This window comes from Sminthopsis crassicaudata, chromosome 3 (assembly GCF_048593235.1).
Source record: "Sminthopsis crassicaudata isolate SCR6 chromosome 3, ASM4859323v1, whole genome shotgun sequence".
Lineage (NCBI taxonomy): Eukaryota > Metazoa > Chordata > Mammalia > Dasyuromorphia > Dasyuridae > Sminthopsis > Sminthopsis crassicaudata.
In genome coordinates, this window is record NC_133619.1 from 616,539,636 (window position 1) to 616,562,053 (window position 22,418).

The 22,418-nt window shown below is 37.4% G+C and overlaps 1 protein-coding gene across 1 annotated transcript in view; it reads left to right on the top strand.

The window, feature by feature from the left end:
- Positions 1-10,946, top strand: part of CASP9 (caspase 9) — a 31,984-nt gene extending 21,038 nt beyond the window's left edge. The window contains 3 exon segments of the mRNA XM_074306198.1: positions 4,356-4,526; positions 5,625-5,734; positions 8,684-10,946. Coding sequence (XP_074162299.1) covers positions 4,356-4,526; positions 5,625-5,734; positions 8,684-8,776 — 374 coding nt within the window. The 3' untranslated portion in view covers positions 8,777-10,946.
- The last annotated feature ends 11,472 nt before the right edge of the window (positions 10,947-22,418 follow it).

Here is a 22,418-nt window from a genome sequence, read left to right on the forward strand (position 1 = left end):
GGCCTTTTCCTCCCACACACCAACTTCTTACTCCCTTCTTTTAGAAATATCCAGAAAGCATTTTTCCTTTTATCCTTGCTTGAAGGCTTTGTAAACACCTGAAAGCAAAACCTTATCAGTTGTCCTTTGATTATCAATGTCAATGATGAGGTTCTAGTGTTAGGTGGGGTTAGTCACATGGATAAAAATAATTGATAAAATTGATAAAGTTTTGATTTGATAAATCTGATTGAATTTGATAAATTTGATTGAATTGATAAAAATTAATCCTGGGAGAAGGCATTGTAGAGATCCGTTCAGCTCTCTGGGTCCCACCCTCTGGGGAAGTCCTCCAGTCTGAAATTCAAGTTATGTCAAACTCCTGAGACATCCACCCTCTGGGGAGGTCTGGAGCAGTCTCACCTTGCCGTGCCTTGTCAAAAGTCCCAGTCTTATCCCCAAAGTTACATTTTCCCTATAAAATCTATGGCTGCCTTCCTTTGGGTCAGTCCACCATGACACTCTGCCTCATGCTTCCCCCACGCCATGGGGTGTCTCCCCTGACTCCACTCTGCTTCCCAGCCCCACGTCTCCCCCTTACAGCTAACTCACTTAGGGTGCTAAGTCCCTTTCAGGATTGAGCCTGCCTATCTACTTTCCCTGCATGTTGGTGCTTGAACCCCATCGTTTGATGGTGTATCTCACATCATAAACCACATCACTGCTCCTGCCTCTCTAGATTAGCTGAAGAAAGATTCTTCCCTGAAGTAGTTAGGGAGGCAACCTGCCAAGGGTAATAATTATGAATAATAATAATAGTTAGCATTTTTATAGTGCTTTAACATTTCCAGCCACCACTTGGTCCTCACAACAACTCTCTGAGGGAGGTGCTGTTATTTTCTCCATTTTTCAAATTGGTAAAAAAATGAGAAAAGTTAAGGTACTTGCCCCAGCTGAGAACATGTCAGAGACTGGCTTTGAAGCCTCATCTTCTTAATTCCAAGTTAAGAACTCTTTGTACTATACCACATAGCTAATTGCCTTTGATCTGGATTAACTCATTTAAGATTGATCCGTGCCCAGAAGAGATCGGGCAGTTGATAGACCCTAAGAGAAGGAAGAATTCTCTTTGATATTTCAGGTGATGTTATCTGTCAACATTCCTTTGTGACCAACTGAGAGAGGAAAACTTGAATAGAGGAATGAAAGAGGGAGGGAAAAGTTTTAGAAAAAGTGATTTTTGCTAGGTGCAAGTTAAGTGAGTGTTTACTCGATTTGATGAAGCAAAAAATGAATGCTTAACTCTGGTTCCTTGCTCAGAGGAGACTGAAATATCTTTTTAAAAGAGAATTCCATGAAACTGGGGCTTCATAATGTTTAGAGTTAGAGAGATATATGTACAAAGCCATGAAGGGACTTGTATAAGTTTGGACTTTTTTTCTCTTATGTTTAAAAATGCTTATATTGAGAGTGGAAGGAAGCAATCATTTATTTATATTATATAGTAATACAACATTTATTATTTCATTTTTATTAAATTTATTTTAATATAATTATTATATAACATAAACTATATTTATAAATAATGTATAATATTATTTATTAAGTGCCTACTATGTGCAAGGGTCAGCTAAAGGTGCCAAAGTGCACAGAGCACTGGGCCTGAAATCAGGAAAAGTCATCTGAGTTCAAATCCAATCTCAGACACTTACCAGCTGGGTGACCCTTGGCAAGACATTTAACTTTGGTTACCTCACCAAAAAAAAAAAAAAAAGCCCCAAAATAATAATTGCTAGCTGGGTGAACCTTGGCAAGTCATTTAACCCTGATTACCTCATCAACCCCCCCCCAATAATAAATTTTAATAATTGGTGACAGAAAGAAATCAAATAAACACATAGAATGAGGAGTAGAATCCTACTCCTAGCATTTAACAAGATAATGTAGAACCAGATGCTTCTATGACAAAATTGGGAAATAACAAATTAAGAAAAATGTTTTTGTTCTGTTCTTTGCTATACCTGTTTGGAATTCTCCTTTGATTTACTTTCCTCCCTTTTTTTTCCCTCCCCTTCTCTCCAGACACTTAACTAGCTGTGAAAAACTGGGCAAATCTCTTAACTTCTGTCTGCCTCAGTTTCCTTAATAGTTTCCTCAAAATTTCCCTCCTGGGGTTGTAATGTTGTCTTGTCTAAGTTGTAATCGTTCTCTGGAGCAGAGTTCTTGGAGAGCTTCTGGGAGCAGCCTTAGTTTCAGTTCAGTTTCAATAATCACCTCAAAGGCAGCCACGAGTTAAAGTCTAGATCCTTTTTTTGTATCTTCCAAAATCTTATCTCCTTCACTTGGGGCTTGGCTAGTTTTCTGGAGGCCTTCCTCTCTCCTTGGTTCCCGAGAGCTCTTGCCTTTAGTCCTTTGTCTCTTCCAGCTTCGGCCTCTTGTCTTCCCAATGTCTCCAGCCAGCACAAAGGTGGAAGTGGGAATGAATCAGACTCCACCTCCAAGACTATGGGATTGTGAATGTCCCGGAAGTCAGTCCTAGTTGTGAATCTCCCAAAGTCCCCTTGACCCTCAGAACTTCTCGCTTATATGTTCCACACTGATCATCACTAGGAAACCATTGTTGTAGGATTAAATCAATGCTAAACTAGATTTAACCATTGTCTCCTCAATTCCACTCAATACCTTGTTTCAAGTTCTGGCCCATAATATCTCCTTGTAGGGTCAGATCAATCCTACTGAACCATGCTAATTAGATAATTATATCCATTCCAGTGACTTAGCACCTTTTAAGAATCCTAACACGGGGTTATTGTGATATAAAATGATATAAATTTTTAAAAAAACTCTGCAAAGTTTAAATGCAACTATAAGAGGGAAAAATAAATTCAGCAAGACTAACCAAGATGCCAAAATAATTAGCCATGATCGGCAGTGTTCCATAACTTTCCAAAGAAGGAGGAAGGATACCTTTTATATCTTATCTTTGAAGGTCAGGATTGGTCATTATGATTTCACATCCTTCTGTTTTCACTGCTTTGTTCTTATTGTTTCCTTGTGGAGATTGTTTTCCTGGTTCTGCTTTTTTGATTTGCATCAGTTCATATAATTCTTCCCATGCATCTCTGTATTCTTTATATTCTTTGTTTCATACAACGCAATAGTATTTCACTACATTAACACACTACCATTTCTATAGCCATCCTCCAATCTATGTTGATGCCTATTTTATTTTTCTTAATATTTCTAGCTTCCATTATTTTTTAAAGCTTTTCCTTTTCTTTTCTTTTTTTTATTATAGCTTTTTATTTACAAGATATATGCATGGGTAATTTTTCAGCATTGACAGTTACAAAACCTTTTGTTTCAACTTTTCCCTTCCTTCCCCCCACCCCTTTCCCCAGATGGCAGGTTGACCAATACATGTTAAATATGTTAATAAGGTTTTTATTTTCAAAACATGTGCACAGATAATTTGACAACATTGACCCTTGCGTAGCTTTGTGTTTCAGATTTTCTCCTCCTTCTCCCATCCCCTCCCCTAGATGGCAAGCAATTCAATATGTGTTAAACATGTTAAAATATGTTAAATCTAATACTTCCAATTTTTTCTGAGAACATAAAAAGTTTTCTTATTTTTAATGAAATTTTAATTATTTTTAATTCAAAGAAAGTTCACCTTCTGTCCCCCATTGAGAAAGAAAATGAACATATAAACAAGTATATTAAAACAAAAAGTTTCTTATATTGGCTATGGTCAAAAAAATAAATCATCCTCTCAGGTCTCTCTCAGGACCCATGTTTTACCACAAGTCACTAGAATCATGCAGTCCTCTGGAATTTACATTGAACAGACTTTTCCAGTTTTTCCAGTTGTTTGTCTTTACAACATTGATGTTCTTGTATAAATTGTTTGCTTGGTTCTGCTTACTTCAATTTGTATCTCTTTATCTTCTCAAGTTTCTCTGAAACCATCCCTTTCATTACTTCTTACAGCACAATAAATGTGTTCCATTTCCTTCATTCGCTCTAATTAGTCCAGCCATTCCCTACAGTTGATTGGCTCAACTCCCAATTCTTTGCCTCCTTAATATTTCTTTTAAAAGGAGGATTGTGACTTTGGGTATACTGGAGCCAGCTTGAATGGACTCCCAAGAACTTTTTGCTAAATTTTCAGTATGAGTATTTAGATCTCAGACATTAGCAAGTATTACATTTCAGGGCTCCCTTGTTTTGTGATGACCTGTACTTAAGAAAGTCATGGAGAAAATTAAGATTAAACTTCAAAGTATATCAGAGCTGGCAGTTAAACATTTACAAGCACACCATTGATCGCTACTGACTTGTTTTATGATGATACTTCTTCTTTCTGCCTGCAGATCAGAAAGACCATGGATTTCAGGTGTGTTTCAATACTCTTGAGGACAACTTCTTTGGCAGTGATCTGGAGCCAGACGCCACCCCTTTTCAGATTAACTTTGATCAACCAGATGCTGTGGCCAATTTACCGACCCCGAGTGACATCTTGGTGTCCTATTCCACATTTCCTGGTGAGAAAACATTAGAAAAAAATCTCAGAACGCCCTAATTCTTGATTTGAAGGAAGAACATAGAATATCCGAGTTGGAAGAGATCTTAAAATTGTTGAGTCCTTTACCATAATCAGATAAATTGGTCGATAAGCATTTATTTCAGTCAGGTATTTTTCAGTTGTGTCTGACTTTTTGTGTCCCCATTTGAGATTTTCTTCACAAAGATGCCGGAGTGGTTGGCCATTTCCTTCTCCAGCTCATGTTATAGATGAAGAAAATGAGGCAGACAGTTAAGTGACTTACCCAGGGTCACACAGCTAATAAATGTCTGAAGTCAGATTTAAACTCAGGAGGATGAGTCTTCCTGACTCCAGACCTGGACTTCCATCCCTGGCTGACATCTATTAAAGTGCCCACTACTTGCCTAACACTGTGCTGATGATACAAATATGGAAATAAGATGCTCCCTGCCCATAGAATCTACTGGAGAAATACAACATACAAACAGAAGATGAGAAAGCATGGGATGACTGGGGAGAAAGTACTGAGCTCAGGGAGATGATGGAGAAATCTGAAGAAGGGCATCTGGGTGGGAGATGAAGAATAAAAAGAATCTCAGAAATCTGAGGAATGATTTATTTTTGCTCACCTTGGGAAATAAGAATTATAGTAATGATTGATAAAGAAACTTAGGCTCAGAATTTTGATCCCTGTTCTCCCTTCTGAGTCTAAGCCAGAAGCAATCATCACCTTGACTGCAGACTGGTCTGGGTGTGAATATCTGTGACAGTAAGGAAACTCTAGGGCTGGTCTTGAGCAATAGGGTGAGAAGGTGATATATACTCTAAAGATATTTTCTGAGAGAGAATCAGAGCTTAGGACACCATGGACAGAATTGTAACGAAGTTAAAGCATCTAGATTTCTGTTCCAGGGTAACAAATTTAAAGGGCACTCATAGAACTTTTAACTGTCTATCAGGAAAAAAACTTAGCAAGAATAATTAGTTAAAATAAGAAACTACCAGAAACTATTCTATATCTTTCTGACCCAACTGGAGGCATGTTTTGTATTGCTTGCTTGGGGCTCAGATATGGTCTTGATAATTTTCTCCTAAGGTTTCGTTTCCTGGAGGGATAAGAAGAGTGGTTCATGGTACATAGAAACCTTGGATAGAGTCTTGGAGGAATGGGCGGCTACTGAAGACTTACTGAGTATTCTTCTCATGGTGAGCCTGATTTTTCTCTGGACTTCATGGCTGAGGGCTCAAGGGAAAGGAGAATTGTGGAATGATGGAGTGAAAGCTGAGAGATGTGTCTGTCTCAAATAGAAAGCTTCCTGAGGGTTTGCACGTTGCAAATTAAGGGAGTTTTGCTGCTGAATTTGACATGTTAGGATCGAATTGATATTCTCCCAAGGAAATTATGGAGCAGTGCTCGGTGGCTTTTAAATGCAACTCTCCCCCAATAAGTGTTTGGATCAGATTTGAACTCAAGTCCTCTTGATTATCCACTGTACTACTAGCTGCTTCTAAAAACCTCTTTTTTATTTTGATAAAATTTATTCATTTGTTTATTCTAACACACATTGCTTAACGAATCGTGTTGGGAAAGAAAAATCAGAGCAAAAGGGAAAAAATAAGGGAGAGAGAAAAAAAACAGCAAAAAGAAGTGAACATAGCATGTGTTGATTTGTATTCAGTCTCCTTAGTTCTTTTTCTGGATGCAGATGGTATTTTCTGTCCAAAGTCTATGGGATTGCTTTGAGTTGATCATTGCACATTTTTTTTTCTTTTTTTTTTTTTTTTTTAAATCTTAAACATAAGCCTCTTTTTTGTTTATAGAACATTGCTGCCTGTTCCATGCAGAAAGATGAGGGGAGGCTCAGAAATCCATTCACCAATAGCTCTAGAGTGAAAGTTCTAAAACTCAATTTGGCCGCCACAGCATGGTCTCTGGAGATTGTTGTGGCTCAGCAGATAGCAAGAAGTTAGCCATCATGAATGGGATATGAAATATAACTTGGAGCCAGCTAGATAAAATGGACCATATAAGTTTCTGCTTATTCGTTCACTCACGAAATAGCATAATTTCAGCTCTACTCCCAAGTTAGGAGATCTAAGACTGTCATCCTCTCCAGCACTGATTGTTTCTGATTTTTGTCAAATTATTGCAAAGGAGGTGAAACCACTTAGTAGTTTTAATTTGCATTTCTCTTTTTATTACCAATTTTTAGTCTTTCATATGGGTATGGAGAACTTGTAATTCTTTTGAAAATCATTTATTCATATACTTTGATCACTTATTGATTGAGGAAGAGTTCTTGATCTTAAGCATTTGTGTTAATTCTATTTATCTTAGCTATTAGAGCTCCTTGATATTAAGGCCTTCACTGCCATCTGAAATAGAACACACACACACACACGTAGTTTGGGTTAGAAATATATCAAATTCAGTAGAAAAATAGGCAAAGAAGGGGTGGTGGTAGAGAAAGGGGAATTGTTAAAAAGGAGGGTAGGAAATAGGTGAAAGCTAAGCAGACTTCCTGATCCTTAGAATATTATATCCTGTGCTTTCCTCACTTATGTACTCAAGCTGACTAGTTTATCGGTCCTTGAATTTCTTTGTGTATGCTTTTACTTTACTAGAATATTTGGATTTTGTCTGTGATATTTCTAGATTGTACTTGATATTAGACTTGTCAGAATTATTTGGGCCTTTTTCTCTATCCCTTTTTCTTGTTAATTTAAAACTCTTAATTAGATTCACAAGACTCCAAGTTATTTTATTGTTATAAACCCTTTTCATGGCCCTTCCATTCCTACAGTTTAAACCATGGTCCAGAAATCCAAATCTCATTCTTAGACATCAGTGTCTTAGCCAGTTGTTCTATCGGCGGTACTGGTGAAAACACTCCAATGACCGAAAGTCTTTGGCTTTTGTTTGTTTACAGCTTCATAATCCTTAGCAGTGATTTCTTGGTTTCTTTTGGTGATATTTTTGTTGAATCATCAGAACTAGATTTTTATGGGTCTTTGAAAATATTCTTGCTGTATACTGAAGTCAGAAGACAAATAAATTGCAATAAAAGGGGAAAAAGGCACATAGGTTTTCTTTCTCAGGTGGATGAATGGGGGACTTGCCAGTGCTGGCTTTCATTGTGCATGCAGAAGGCATAAAAAACATCCTCATATTGGACATTCAGCATCTCTGGCAGAGGTTGAAGGGATGGAGAAATTCTGTGTAGAGCTTCAACCTTCAATCCTTCAAACCAAGTTAATTTACAGTTGATTATATATATATCAGTATAATCATTGTGAACCCAGGGTCAACATCTTGCCGTGTTTTGCTTGGAGAAGGATGTCTGTGGATGTGCTCTGCACATAGTAGGTGCTGAATAAAATGAAATTAAGAGCAGAATGTGCATTTAAATGCCTACTGTATATCAGACCAGTGCTAAGTCCTTTACAAACATTATTTCATTTGATCTTCACAACAACTGTGGGAAATAGATGCTAGTATGATCATTTTACAGATGAGAAAACTGAGGCAAACAGAGGTCATATGGCTTGCTCAGGGTCACACAGCTAGTTAGTGTTTGAGGCCAGATTTGACATCATCTTCTTGATGATGTATATATGTAAACATACGTGTGTGTGTATATATACATATATATATAATACATATTGAATTTAAACTGGACCTATGGTGATATTATTACTATAGCTATATCATTCCTCTTAATGTTAATGAAAAATTTTTTCTCTATAAATGTAGTTTGGCACTTTCTTTGCCACTTATAGTAGCTTGTGGGCCATTGAGAAAAAAAATTTTTAGTTTATTTTTAATACATGTTGTCTTATGAATTATGTTGGGAGAGAAAAATCAGAGCAAAAGGGAAAAATCATGGGAGAGATTAAAAAAAAAAACAACCAAAAACCCAAAAAAGTGAACATAGCATGTGTTGATTTACATTCAGTCTTCTTAGTTCTTTTTCTGGATGTCATTGAGAAATTAATGACCTGCCCAGAGTCATCCAGCTAGTATGGGTCCTCAGGGGTCAGAGGTGGGACTTGAGCTTTAGCTGCTGATTTTGATGATCATTAATGCGACATCCTGCTTTGAGCCTGTTTCTTCTAATTGTCAAGCTGGTTCACGGTATGCTTGTCTTTCTACAGGTGTCGAATGCCGTATCCACCAAAGGGACATTCAAACAGATTCCTGGTTGTTTCAATTTCCTCCGGAAGAGATTTTTCTTTAAAACCAAGTAAGGGGCAGCTAGTTGGTGCAGTGGATAGAGTGCCGGCCCTGAAGTCAGGAGGACCTGAGTTCAATCTGGCCTCAGCCACTTAGCACTTCCTAGCTGTGTGACCCAGGCAAGTCACTGAACCCCAATTGTCTCAGCAAGAAAAAAAAAGAAAAAAAAAAACCAAAAAATTTCCAAAAAAAAAAAAAAAAAAAAAAAACCCCAACCTAAGTAAAAATGAGCCTGCTTTTTTTTCTCTCTACCTGGAAACTCTCCTTTCTTTCTACCTGGAAGCAGCTGCAGGTAAGGGCTCTGGGCTTTCCTGCTTAGGAAATCAAGTCCTCTGGTTTGCTGATCCTAGAGCCCTTGGAGATGGAGCTTCTGGGCCTTTGCCCCACCAGCAGCAACAGGTTCATTGATGGCAGAGCTAGAGACTAAAAGGAGTGGAGGAAGAAAGGGGCCATCTACATTTCTGCCCATCCTCCTGAGGCTGGCTAGCTTGATGACTTGGTTTCTTTGAAATTATTGGTAATACGTAAAGAAATCTCAGCTCCTCAGAAAGTAAGATGGGTGCCGCAAGATCCTAGGAAATGGAAATTGCTGATCTTGAAAAAGACTTTAGAAGTTGTTTCTTGTTTCTACTGTTTGTGGTTTTCATAAAAAGAGTTCCTTTACAAATCCTGATTTTTTTGTTTATTTATTCTGCCATTTGGGCTATTTGCTTTCCTCTCAGGCTTCTATGGCCTGTGCTAATTTTCACAAAGGCTTTTCCTCATATCTGTTGTCAAGCTGAATCCCTATATGAGACAATGAAAGCCCAGAGAAATGAAGTAGCTTGGACTTTTTATGGTTGCCAAGATGTTTTCACATAAATTGTCTTTTATTTCTTCCCATAAGACTGTGAGAGGGAAATGTAAAGGATTGTCTTTTTCATTTGATAAAGAGAGAAATGCAGAATGCAGAATGGGAAAAAGATCACAGAATGAAGAGGAGCCGGCATAAAAACTCAGCTTTCCATTTTCCACCTAAGTTCTTTTGTACAAGCTGTGCCTGACTTGAAGCCCGCAGATCTCTTGATCAAGGCTGTGTCAGGAGGCTTTGATGGAGTTGAAGACCTCATGGCTGGGGTGTGGCCATAAGGTACAGATACCTGCTCCCAGGTAGACACTGCCTGTTTAGGTAGGAATTCAAGAGTAGAAAAAAATATTACAAATAGATCTGCAGAAAAAAAAAAGTGAAATGTCCAAAAGAACTCCAAGAATAGAAAAAATAAAGAGCTAAAACAAGAAAAAAAGAATTCAATTAAGTAAAATAAAATTTGAATAAGCTTAAATAAATAAAATTAAACTTGAAGAAATAGTTTAGAAGATGAAAAAAACTTACTGTACTAGCAGACATACTTAAAAGAGAATTGAGGAAAAAACTAAAAAGTTTAGTTTGTTAATTAAAGTTTATTAAATATGAATATAAATAAGTTTATTAAAAAGTTTATTTCTTAATAACAGGAATATACAGATATAGCCAAAGGATTGAAAAGTTGCTATTCATGATGTTTCTACATCAAAAACAGTTGATCTGCAAAAAATAAAATAAAGATAATTAATTTAAATATTATTGAACTCCTTGAAAAACATTATCAAACTAAAACTCTAGGTGTCATATTTCAATAAAACAATAAAAGAAAAATACCCTGAATTATTAGATCCTGAGGGCAAAGTGAAAATTGAAGTTATCCACAGGTCACTCCCTGAAAGAAATTCCAAATTTGACTCATCTGGAAATGTGATAGCAAACTTTCAAAGTTTTTAGGTCAGAGAGGAAAAAACTTCAAGGAAAAAAGCAATCAAATACCAAGGAACCAGTCATGTTCAAACAAGATTATATAGATAGAAAAGGAAAGCTTGTAATATAATACACCAAAAGGTAAAAGTTGTGCCTTTGGATGTGATACCTGCTTATCTTTGCCTTTCAGAATCCTTGTTCTACTTCAAGGCTCAATTTATGTGTTACCCCTTCTGTGATCTCTGATATCTATCAGTTGGTATTGCTGTCTCCTTCCTTACATTTTCCTACAGTAAATGCTTATTTGTGATCTTTCCCTTGTGCTTTACTTTTGTAAACGTCATTTATTAGCTATGTGTTCCATAGCTCAAAAGTGTTGGAGTGTTGTTGGAAATAAAATTTAGAACTCTTGATTCGCTCTTGTGTTTCTTTTAGTTCGTAGAATTTAGAGTAGGAAGATATCTTAGAGATAACCTAGTCCATCCCTCTCATTTTAATTGTGCCCTGAGAAATTTAATTTTCCAAGATTACATAAGTGACAAATTCAGGTTCTTTTACACCAAATTCAGTGCCCTTAATGTTATACCATGCTTTCTCATGTGCCCTCATTCTGTGTGCTGTGCTAATTTATTGTTTCCTCCTTTCCTTTGAGAGTGAAACAATGCATTCTGCCCCAATCACAGACTCCTAACTTAGATACTGAGGCTGTTTGGATGAGAAAGCCAAGGAAAACTCCAAATACTATGAGGAAACACCTCAGATGGAGAAATGTAAACCTCCAGGAAGAGAATAATCTGACAATTTGTTCAATTAGAGGCTGGGGAAAAAATAACCACAAACATACTTCGTGCCACAGGACTTCCTAGAAGAATTGAAACGGGTGATGAAAAATGTTTGTTATTTTCAAAAAGGATCATGACATCAGGGGGTTGATGCCATGATGCACAAGTGAACTGGATTGAAACGAGGGAGGGCTTGGTGAGGTCTCCAATCTCGCTCTCTCCTCTGGAGTCATCTGGGTCCGTGGTGGGATCAGGATTGATCCCAAGGACTTTGCCCTTGGTGCAAAGTGGAATAGCTAGGGAAAAAAGAAAGACAAAGAAAATTGATATTTAAGAATGGATGGTAGGGCAGCTGGGTGGCGCAGTGGGTAGAGCACCCACCCTGAAGTCTGGAGGACCTGAGTTCAAATCTGATCTCAGACACTTAACACTTCCTAGCTGTGTGACCCTGGGCAAGTCACTTAACCCTAATTATCTCAGCAAAAACAAAAAAACCCCAAAAAGCCAGATAGTGTCTCCCTTATTATTCAATAATGTATTAGAAATGTTAACTACAGCAATGACAAGGAAAAAAGAAATTGAAGGAATAGGAATTGGTAATGATGAAACAAAATCACTTTTTGCAGGTGATGCGATGATATGCCTAGAGAAGTCTAGAGAATCAACTAAACTAGTCAGGCAAAGTTGCAGGATATAATATATATATATATATATATATATATACATATATATATATATATAAAATATAAAAAATAAATATTTATAGGCATAGAAATATATAAAAATATTCCCTAAACACATACAGACTTTTCCTGTCCTTTTTTCCCCCTGGGCATTAAAATATATATAATATAATATTATAAAAATATATTTGGGAAGCATAAAATATAAGTCCACATAAATCATCAGCATTTTTATATACTACCAACAAAACTTGAAGAGAAATTCCATTTAAAATAACAGCAGACAAAATAAAATATTTGGGCTTCTACCTGTCTAGACAACCCATGGACTATAATTACAATTATGCATTTTTATGCATTTTATTATTTATTTTTGCATAATTTATTATTATGCATGCAAATAAAAACAGGGCTAAACAATTGTAATAATATTCATTGCTCATGGGTAGGCTGAGTTAGTATAATAAAAATAATTCTACCTGTTAACTTACTTTTCCATTTTAAATATAAGGATTTTTCTACTTAAAAAAATTTATAAAATTTATAAAATTCACCTTGTGCTTTTGAATATTTCTTTAATTTTCAGTCATTATGACACTGAAATTATATAGAATTCTTTTTAAGAAAAAGTGTGTAAGGGGCAGCTAGGTGGCCCAGTGGATAGAGCATCAGCCTTGAATTCAGGAGGACCAGAGTTCAAATCTCGTCTCAGACACTTAACACTTCCAAGCTGTGTGACCCTGGGCAAGTCACTTAACCCCAGCCTCCAAAAAAAAAAAAAAATGTAAGAAGAAAAAGTGTGTTTCAGTCTTCACTGAACAAGGATATAACAGTTAATTTTTTGCTTATCAAATGAAATAACAATCACTTCACTTTTGGGCTTCCCTTAGAGAATTAGTTTCCTAAAATCGCTTCCTCTTTGATATTCCCTTGAAGATTTTTCCTGTCCAGTTGTCACAAGTGGACATGACAGATACTTCTATTACCTGAAATAATTAGAGAATTCTTTCTTCTTTTTTCTGTTGTCATTCAGTTGCTTTAAGCATGTTCTATTCTTCATGTCCATTTAGTATTCTCTTGACAAAAATACTGGAATAATTTGCCATTTTCTTCTCTGCTTAATTTTACAGACAAGGAAACTGATTTAAACACAGTGAAATGCCCAGGTAATAAGTGAATGAGGTTGGATTTGAATTCAGATGTTTCTGACTCCAGACCCAGAGTTCTATTCACTGTGCTACTGACCTGCCTCTTTCTTCTCTTAAGTCCATTATTAATTATTTTATTCCTTTGGTGGGGAGACCCGGAGGAGGCTAGGAGGAAGAGACTTTTATTCTTAGTTGTATCAATATAGATAGCTGTATAGTGTAGTAGATAAAAGTTAAGAACTTGGAATTAGGAAGACTTGTCTTCAGAGTCAGTCCCCGATAACTTCCCAGGGGTGATAAATCCCTTAACTTCCTTCATCCTCATTTTTTCAATCTGAAATCAGGAAAGATACTAACATTTCCCCCACAGGGTTGTTATAAGAACTAAACTGTATTTGCAAATTTTAAAATACTTCCTGATGCTGTATTATACAGATATTTATGTAGAATTGCATTTATACATCACATATATATGTATGTGCATGTAACACATATATATATATATATATATAGTATATTATGTATATATAAGATATGTAACACATATTTTGTAAATGTAATATTATATAAATGCTGTTATTATTATTATTATTATTATCCCTGACTTTCATTTAAAGTAGGAATCCTTCCTGATCTAGAGAGACTGGAGCAGGACATTATTTAGGAACTGATAGTTAAAGGAAGACTAATAAGCTTTAGTTTTCAAATTAGTCCAAAGGCTTCAGATAAGGATCATACTAAAAATTCTTTTTTAAGGGACAGCTTGATAGCACAGTGAATAAAGCATAGGCCCTGGAGTTATGAGGACAAATTCCACCTCTGTGACCTAATATTTACTAGCTGTGTGACCAGCTAGTGTGACCTGGGCAAGGCACTTAATCCCCATTGTCTTGCTAAAAATGAAAAAAAAGATAAAAATTCTTTTTTTAATATTTCTAAAAAAAGGAATTAGTTGATTTCTATACTTCCTATTAATCATCATTATTAAAATATTATCCTTGTATCTTCCTCAGAACCTGTAGTATTCTGCATACAGTAGGCATTCAAGTCCATATTACATATTCTAAGACCCTCTAAAGTTTACAAAGTACTTCCCCCACAACAATCTTGAGTCACAAGAATTTTTAATTTTCTTTCAATTCTAATGCTTTCCTTCTTTTAATTTTTCCTATTTATCCTGTATGTTTGTACACATTTGCTTACTTTTTGTTTCTCCCATTAGATTGTAAACTCTTTGAGGGCAGGAACTATCTTTTTCTCTTTTCATATTATTAGCACTTAGCACTGTGCCTAGGACAGAACAGGAACTTAATAAATGTTTATTGACTGACTTAGTTTGATCCTTTTTTTTTTTTTTTTTTTTTTTTTTTTCCTGAGGCTGGGGTTAAGTGACTCCAGGGTCACACAGCTAGGAAGTGTTAAGTGTCTGAGATCAGATTTGAACTCGGGTCCTCCTGAATTCAAGGCTGGTGCTCTATCCACTGCGCCACCTAGCTGCCCCCTTGACTGACTGTTAGTAATGTAATGCCAGAGAAACTGAGGCAAGATAGAGATAAGAGAGTTTTTAATATTTTATTTGGATTTCTGAGAGAGAGATTTTTTTTCTGGGACCAAAGGATCCATTTTGGTCCCAGGGCTGATGTTTCAAAGCATTCAGCAGCAGCAGCAGCTTTGGCCTTAGCATCAGCCAGGAATGTGAGATTCCAATAGTTTTTTATATCTTTCCATAGATCAGGGAGAAAGGAATGGAGTCCGAACACTGGTAAATGTGGGAATTTCCAGGGACTGACCATCAATCCGGTTCTGAAAGGGGGTATGAGGACCATAAATTCTTGATAACTTAGGAGGACTTGGGAACCAGAAACTGAACTCCCCCTTATCTTGAGATTTCACATTTATAATTTATAACCTTAGAGTAACCAGCCCTAAATTATATCAGTCCTAATGGTCAGGAGGGGGTAGTTGCAACTAGGGGGATTGAGGCAGAACAATTTAGGGAAACTGAGGCAGGACAATTTAGGGAAACTGAAGCAGGACAATTAGAGAAACTGAGGCAGGGCAATTTAGAGAAACTGAGGCAGGACAATAAAAAGGAACTGTGGCACAATAATAATTTTATTTGTAAGGAAAATCAGACAATAAATTAGGCTTTACAGTATGGAATTAACCAGATTTCCAATACTTTAACTCCAATGATTAATGGATTAGGCATAAAAGAATTTCTGACTTTTATGATAGCCATTAGCTAGTATAAATTTCAGAATAACTCCTCTCAATGTTTATTAATCAATTTATAAGCAAACTTGAGGCCATTTCCCCCTTCTTGCTATTTTAGACATAGACATTTCCCCTATAGTAACCTGCTATAAATTTTACAAGTTTATTTTTGAGGTATACAGCTTTTTCTTTTCTTTTTCATAACTTTAAGTTTCAAATGCATTTTTTCTCTGATGTAATTGAAAATTATATAAAATATTATGTAGAATCATATTTTCTTGACTCCAAGCCAGTGTTCTATCCATTCTGCCACCTAGCTGACCATGCTTCAGATGCCTTTCAGATGTTCCCCCCCAAAAAAAAACCCAAAATAAAACAAAAAACAAACAAACAAACAAACAAAAGCAGCAGCAGTGAAATAAGGAAAGTGTTTACCTTCACCACAGGCTTGGATAAAGAAAAGTTTGGATTTTCCTCTTGATGTTCACAGTTGTCTCAGCCTAAATGAAGGCCTAGGCTCTTGAAAACTGTACATAATTGGCCTGTGAAAGGAATGACAAAACAATTCACATTTCTTTCTATAGTGCTTGATGGTCTCCAAAGCACTAGGGTTACAAAAATCCTGGTCCCTGCCTTCAGTGAGCTTACATTCTAATGCTAGAGACAACATAGAAACAGCCACAAAATAAGTACAGTATAAGAAGGAGGTTAATGCAGAACTAGGATCAGAATCATTGGGTCAAAGGATAAGCACAGCACTCTATCCAGGACACCAGCATGCATCTCCATCTTATATCTGTCCTTTTAGGGCTTTGGATGGTGATTCTATCAACAAAATGGCTCTGACCTAACTGCGAAAAGAACAAAGTCCAGTTTTCTCCTGGTGGGAGGTAAAGTAATAAATGAATCAACAAGAATTTATTAAGCTGGGCACAGGACCAGGCCCTCGGGGTACAAGTGCGAAGAATGAAACAATCCGTGTTCCAAAGGAGTTTACAGGTTAAGACCTCAGCTGTGTTCTAAAATATTAAGAAATAACATTATGCCAAAGTCCCAAATGTCCTTGATTTCATTCAGATCAAAGACCTAATCAGTCTTTCTTGAAATGATTTATTCAGTTTCCAGGAAGGAAACTGGATTCTCTGAAACTAAGAGACTCAAGTTTATTTATGATCTCCAAATTAAGTGTGAAAGTGTCTTTGTTTAATCTAGATTCTCAAAGAATGGTCTCTTGACCCATAAAGGTGCCCATTACTCTTTCAGGAGGTCTACAAGGTCAAAGTTATTTTCATAATGCTACTAAAATGTGATTTGCTTCTTAAAATTCTTTTATTTTCTAAGTGTCTGTGTAAAGCCACATTTTCCAGAAATATTTCAATGAAAACAACATATCAAAGGATACCCAATGTAGAAACACATCTGAGAGTCCAACTGTCTCCTATTAAATCAGATATTAAAGAAGTCTGTAAAACTATGAAAAACAATGCACTCATTTCACTAATTTTTTCAAAAATAGTTATTTTTCATCAAAATGTATTTATGTTGGGGTAGTTAGGTGATATAGTGGGTAGAGCACCAGCCCTAAAGTCAAGAGGACCTGAGTTCAAATCTGACCTCAGACATTTAATGCTTCCTGGCTATGTGACCCTGGGCAAGTCACTTAACCCCAATTGCCTCAGGGGGGAAAACAGTATTTATGTTAACATAAATGGGTATGTCTAACTGAAGTAATAAGTAAATATTTATGTTTTGATTTCTAATATGGCAAATATTGATTGATCAAACCTTGATCTTCAATAATTTTTAAGATGGCAAAGGAGTCCTGAGACTTTTGTTTATTCCAATCTAAAAAAGAATTGCTTCATCATCTTTGACCAATTTGAAAGGTCAATAGCTAAAAAGAGTTTCAGGAAAGTAGTTTTCTAAAGGATATGCCCACATTAACATTATTATTATTATTCTATTTTAATTCATCCAAAAAAAAACTGAGCTTAAACTAATCACTTTCTTTCACTCTACAACAGAACGTTGTCTTCTATTTTAGGATTATTATAAAACACAAGAGGAAATTGCTGGAGTGATCAAGAATTCCAGTAAGTAAGGGTCACTGCCTGTAGACATCGTTCTCCAAGTGGGAATGCTGATTCATTAATAAATTATCCCTGACCTAATTTACCTAAAATGAAAGGTGTAGAGTTTTTCTATCACAGAGGTAAGTCAGGGTGAGAGGCTCTCAAGTTCCCTCAGGAAAGGCAGGGAAAGTAAAGGCTGTTAAATTGTGTTTTTTCTTTGATTACAAAGAAGACTTAGTGAGGAAGGGTATCAGGAGAACTGATGTGAGACTGATGTGAAAAGAAAAGCCAACTTCAGAAGAAGTCAGAGGGGTCCAAGAACTATGTCATCTGTTGGAAAAGATTTTTAATCCAGAATAACAAGCTTTTGATGCTTAAAAATAAGATGAATATTAATTTTAATGGCGTAAGGAAGTTATATTAAGTCAGACATACCCAAATATGATTCCCCTTGTTCTTCTTTCTTACTAGTGTGGGAGTCTAGGACCAGTGGTCTTATGGGAAACTTTCCATTCATAAGAGCAATTCATTCATTTCTGAAGAAAAGCCTATTTCTGAAGTCCAGTTTCATATTATCCTCCTATTCTTTGTACATTGAATGTTCATGTTTGTAATGTTGGTTAATCTCATTAAAAAAAAAATAAAACATAGATCTACTATTCCCCACCCACCTATTCTAAAGCATCCCTGAATTGAAGCAACCATTCTGGTATACCAAAGAATAAAGGATCATGAGAATAGGATTAGGAGGGGCCATCAACCACTTCTTTTTACAAATGATAAAACTAAGGGGCAGCTGGGTGGTGCAAAGATACTCAGATACTTTACTAGCTATGAGACCCTTGGCAAGCTTAACTTTGTTTGCCTTAGAAAAGAAAGTGGTAAAGGTTTATTTCACTGGTAAAACAGTTTATCAAAGGGACCCCAATCTAGTGAGAGATGAGAGGAGTGAACCCAGGTCTTCATACCCAAGAATCAATGTGCTCCATCCTAGAATCAGTGATTGTTAGGTTCTCCATGAGGAAGGAAGTGAGAAAAGAGAGGAAGGAAGGAAGGAAGGAAGGAAGGAAGGAAGGAAGGAAGGAAGGAAGGAAGGAAGGAAGGAAGGAAGGAAGGAAGGAAAAAAGGAAGGAAGGAAGGAAAAAAGGAAGGAAGGAAGGAAGGAAGGAAGGAAGGAAGGAAAAAAGGAAGGAAGGAAGGAAGGAAGGAAGGAAGACAGGAAGGAAGGAAGGAAGGAAGGAAGGAAGGAAGGAAGGAAGGAAGGAAGGAAGGAAGGAAGGAAGGAAAGTCAGTAAATAGGAAAGGATTAAGATACAGGATTGTGCCTGATTAGACCAATGAGAACTCAGAAGTCTATTTCACAAGTTGTTCGCAAATAGTCCATATGGACATTTGAGACAGATTCTCTAAATATACACATATTTTGTTTCTTTTGAGCTACTCCAATTCTGCTTTGCTCACAGAGCAGTGCGCTTTCTTTGATGCAGGCGTGCCGTGCTGGGCAGTCCTGTGCTAGCACAATCAATTCTAAAATTCTTCAGAGAGACTTGAGACTTCAGATGCTTCAGAGAGATTTGTCCTTGTATCATTTCTTCTGACCATCATAGTGCTTGTCCTGTGTTAGTTCTCCATAAAATAATCTTTTAGGCAAATGGATGTTTGGCATTGGAACAACATGGCTAGTCCATTGATATTGTGCTCCCTGCAGTAGAGTTTGAATGTTCAATGGTTTAGCCAAGAAAAGACCACAGTATTGTGTAATTCATCCTGCAGGGATAATCTTCAGAATCTTCCTAAGGCAATTCAAAGGGAAGTGATTCAGTTTTCTGGCACGGCACTGGTACACTGTCTAAGGTTCACAGACATACAGCAGCGAGCTCAGCAGCTCTGTAGACCTTCAGTTTGGTAGACAATCTCTCCCACATTTCCCTTGAAGCCTCCCAAACACTGGGATGCTCTATTAATGCATCATCAATGTGTGCATCCTGGAAAGTATATTGCTAAGGTAAGTCAATTTTTGCTGTGCATGGTTCTGTGTATGGATGATCTGATGCTGGCTGGGAGAGAACCTCTGTTTTCTTGATCATTGCTAGGCCCAAATGAGCTCATGCAGCAGAGAATAGATCCATAATCTTTTGCATCTCCACTTCAGAGGTTGCATTAAGTGCAATCATCTGTAAATAAAAAGTCTCATATAATGCTTTAGTCTTGGCTTGTTAGTCTTTCCGAGTTAAATAATTTACCACCAGTTCAGTAGCTATTTTTGAACCATGTTTGTCTTTGTTGAAAGCTTCTGACAGCTTTGCTGAAAACATACATAGGAGCAAGCACAGAGCCCTGCTTTACTTCATAGGGGACTGGGAAAGCTTGAGAACATTGTCCATTATCCAGAAGCCTGATATAATGAAACTGATGTACCATACTGAGGAACTTCTCTTTTCCCTCCCAACTGATAGTGCCAAAGGCCTTTGTTAGATCAATGAATATTGTGTACAGACCTTTGTTCTATTCCTGGCATTCCCCCTTGAGTTGTTGGGCAACAAACACCATTACTGACTGTTCCTTAGCCCTTTCTGGAGCCAGCCTGGCTCGGGTAGATGACCATTTTCCAGGTGAAGAATGAGCCTATTAAAGGAGGTTCTGGCCAGAATGCAATGTTCTCTCTAACATGTAATGTTCTCTGATGAGGTTTTCTTGGGGTCTCTGGAAGCATTTAGTAATTACCCCAAGTGCAGTCAGGGGTTAAAGTCCAAATCCTTTATTGTCTCCTTCAAAGTCTTATCTCCTTTCCTGGGCTCGATCTCTCTCCTTGGTTCCTTGGGCTTGAGCTCCTGCCTCTGAATCTCCCCGAATCCAAAGGTTTGTGCTTGAGCCTCCAGCCACCACAAAGTGGACGATGTTATGAATCTGTGTCAGCCTCCAAGATCTTCTAGTGCACTTGTCTCTTCTGGCCCTCAGAGCTTCTCCTTATATGCCCCACACTGAGAATAAACCAATCATTACATCACTAGGAAACCATTATTTGTTGTAAGATTAAATCAGTGCTAAACTAGATTTAACCATTGACTCCTCAACTCCACTCAGTACCTTGTTTCAAGTTCTGGCCCATAACATCTCCTTGTAGGATTAAATCAGTCCTACTGAACCACGATAAATTAGATAGTTATTGTCTCTATCAACTCCACTGACTTAGTACCTTGTAAGAATCCTTTGTTCCAAGTTCAGAGTTCTGGCCCATAACACCAGAATCTTGTGAATATGGACTAAGGGAGATACACACACACACACACACACACACACACACACACACACACACACACACTCAGTCGCTTCCCCCATCCCTGATTGTCACAGGACAATCTATTTCCCTTTTCTTGCCCTGAAGGCAAGATTTGGAGAGGCAGGAATTGGAGAGAAGAAGATGGTGAACAGGAACTGAACTGGAGAAGAGAAGGAGCTTGTCTTGGAGGTCTACAGACAGGGACCACCAGGATTTTGACAGGTGGTAGATGTGTACGAATGGTCTATGAAGTAGGAGAGGCACTGACTGATGATGTTAGGAGAGAACCTGAAAGTGTCAATGGGGAGCAAGGAATATTCCAACTCCCATGATTTGATCAAAGGAAGTAAGTGCAGCCAGTGCTAGAAAAGATGGCCAGGGAGACTGTGTCATGAGGAGGGAACCCGGTCCCTGTGAGAGCCAGAGGACTGAGGGAGAGGGAAAGGAAAAGCTTTCAGATGAAAGCACATTTGTTGTCTATGGAGTAGGTATTCCAGAGGGCACAGTGGAAAGGCTGGGTAGTGTCTGGTTGGGGCTTTGGGGACGGTGGGCTCAGGAGGATGGGAATAACAAGTGGGTGGTAGGAGATGGAGAATGGGAATGGCTGATGGTCTACAGGGGTTCAGAATGCCTGCATGAAAGGGACATGACCAGATGGGAGTTTGTTCATTTTTAAATGACTCAGAGGACTGGAAATTGGAATGTCTCCCATTTTTTTTTTGGCAGAAAGACGGCGGACTCCAGGTTTGTAATGACATAACCTATGTGATGCTTCGGTTTTTAAACCAGTGTCCTTATTGAGTGTACTTATTTATAGGGCAGCTAGGTGGTGCCATAGTGCATAAAGTGCTTTCTCTGAAGTCAATTCTGGCCTCAGACAGATGGCCAGATTTACTGACTGCGTGACTCTGGGCAAGTCACGTAACCCTGGAAATCCCAGCTTCCTCATCTGTAAAATAAGCTGGAGAAGGGAATGGCAAACTGCTCCAGTATCTCTGTCGAGAGGATTCCAGATGGGGTCGTGGAGAGTCAGATAGGACTGAACAACAATAACCACAACTTATTCCTTACAAATAAGGAGTCTACTGGGGGAGGTTGAATCATTTGGAACCGACAGTAAATAAAAATCACCAATAAAATTAAAAAACCCCCCAGAATGTTTCATATCATACATGTCAGACATGGTCCCTGTTGGATTTTCTTAACTGTTCTTTGTTGTAAGAGGGATTTGGTATGGGGGTCTCATCTCAAAGTTCAAGACATCCATTGTGGGGTGCAGGAATTCCTTTTATGGCAACACAAATAATTTATAAGTCTTGGAGAGAAAATTCCATATGTGTATATATATATATATATATATATTCAGTTCCTCTTCCCCATCCCTTCATCACTTAATCCAGAGCTGGGCAAATAGTAGGCATTCATTTGAAATCAACTGTACTGATTTTGTATATACTTATATGTGTCCAGGTTGTCTCTTTGCCAGAAAAGGTATTTGAGAGCAGAGACTGTTAATTTTTCTTTTTCATTAAAAAACAAAAAAACATTTATTACATGCCTGCTGTATACTAAACACAGAATAAACAGCACCTGACTTCAAGGGGCTGATATTCTACTGAAGTTGTGCATGTGTGTACAACTGATTTTGTATATACTTATATGTGTCCAGGTTGTCTCTTTGCCAGAAAAGGTATTTGAGAGCA